The sequence below is a fragment of the Bidens hawaiensis genome, unplaced genomic scaffold, assembly GCF_021521415.1.
Source record: "Bidens hawaiensis isolate Kalapana, Puna unplaced genomic scaffold, B.hawaiensis_p1.1 tig00031116_1, whole genome shotgun sequence".
Taxonomy (NCBI): Eukaryota; Viridiplantae; Streptophyta; class Magnoliopsida; order Asterales; family Asteraceae; genus Bidens; species Bidens hawaiensis.
This window is the reverse complement of record NW_027495216.1, coordinates 210,827-212,506: the sequence shown is the minus strand read 5'-3', so window position 1 is coordinate 212,506 and position 1,680 is coordinate 210,827. Positions and strand designations below refer to the sequence as shown.

General features: G+C 35.0%; 1 protein-coding gene across 1 annotated transcript; it reads right to left on the bottom strand.

Moving 5' to 3' along the window:
• Positions 1-360: 360 nt before the first annotated feature.
• LOC143581614 (uncharacterized) lies at positions 361-720 on the bottom strand. The gene has a single exon (XM_077064366.1). The coding sequence runs from the start codon at positions 718-720 to the stop codon at positions 361-363; it is 360 nt and encodes a 119-aa protein (XP_076920481.1).
• Between the last annotated feature and the right edge of the window lie 960 nt (positions 721-1,680).

The window sequence follows — 1,680 nt, the reverse complement described above, 5'->3', positions numbered from 1 at the left end:
ACGGTTGATTGGTTGATTGCTACCTTTAATTGCACAATGATGTATGTTGGGAGGTTGTTAATAGCATTCAATATATAAGTTATGGTTGATGAACATCTTAAAATCGTCTTTTAATATAATATTAATGATATGATGTAATCTAACATGTTGAATAAAGATAACTTTCCTCCTTATGCTCAAGTAGTTAGAAACACCAGGAATGTGCCGCTCACCTTACTATCCTTCATTTTTTATTAGGATCGATGTAACACAACCCTAACTGAATTAAAAATTATGCAATTGAAACTGAATTAGCAATTGCTTTATGATGGTCAAAGATTGTTTTAATTCGTATGCGCGTGGCGGACTAACTTTCCCGAATCATTCTTTAAGATCTGCCCAAATATCTTGCGCTGACGCAACGTACTTCACACTCGTTCTTATTTCTTTCTCCATCACGGTGTGTAGCCAACCTTTAATCATAGCGTCGCACCTTATCCAAGCGATGTAGCTAGGATCGTTTGATTCTGGTTTCTTGATCGTCCCATCAATGAAGACAACTTTGTTTTTTGCAAACAAAAAATTCAGCATCTCTTGGGACCAGTCGTTGTAATAGCCATCGGTTAGGATGTCACTGACGTGTAATTGTCTGGGATAATCTGAAGCATGTATGTAATATGGAGAGGTGTATTCTGAGACCCCTCCATTGTTGTTTGTTTCTTCTTCTTTACCACTGGTCATGGCGACTAGGGTAAGGAATTATGTCAGTCGAGATTTTTGTGAGTAGGATCGATTTTTGTTAGGCTCTGATACCATAACAAAATTCGTTATGGTAGAAGATGAAATTACATGCAGAGCCTAATTTGGCTATATAACATAAATATGCTACAATTAAGGGAGCAAATCAATTAGTAAATCAGGATAGCAATAACCATGTTAAATAGTCGATATGGAATGTGAGCTAGAGCAAATATCAAGGAGTAATATTTTAAAAATTGGTAGTATACAGAAGACATCTAACTATGAATTAAGGAAAACCATGGGAAGCAAGTGAGGATAACATGTATAAAGTAGTAGAACTATACAAGTAACATAGTTAATGGACAAAAAGAGTATGCGTAGATAAAAGGGGATGGAATGAAAAGATACATTCTGTTGTGGTGTTGGAACCTATGTCTTCAAACTTTAGTCATAGTTATTATAGGAAAAAGGTTGTAACGGCTTGTCATGGCAGTTAATAATCTTCAATGGGTGCTTAATAACATTCAATTGATTGAAACATGGAGATGAATTGCAGGGTTTTATAATTCCATAATTAATAACGGCTGATTGGTTGATTGCTGCCTTTAAGTGCACAATGATTTGTGTTGGCAGGTTGTTAATAGCATTCAATATATAAGTTATGGTTGATCAACATCTTAAAATTGTCTTTTAATATAATATTAATTATATGATGTATTCTAACATGTTAAGTAAAGATAACTTTCCTCCTTATGCTCAAGAAGTCGGAAACACCTAGAACGTGCCGCTCACCTTACTATCCTCCATTTTTTTTATCAGGATCGATGTAACTCAATCCTAACTGAATTAACAATTATGCTGTTGAAACTGGATTAGCAATTGCTTTGTAATGGCCAAAGATTGTTTTAATTCGTATTCGCGTGGCGCACTAACTTTCCCGAATCGTTCTTTAAGATATGC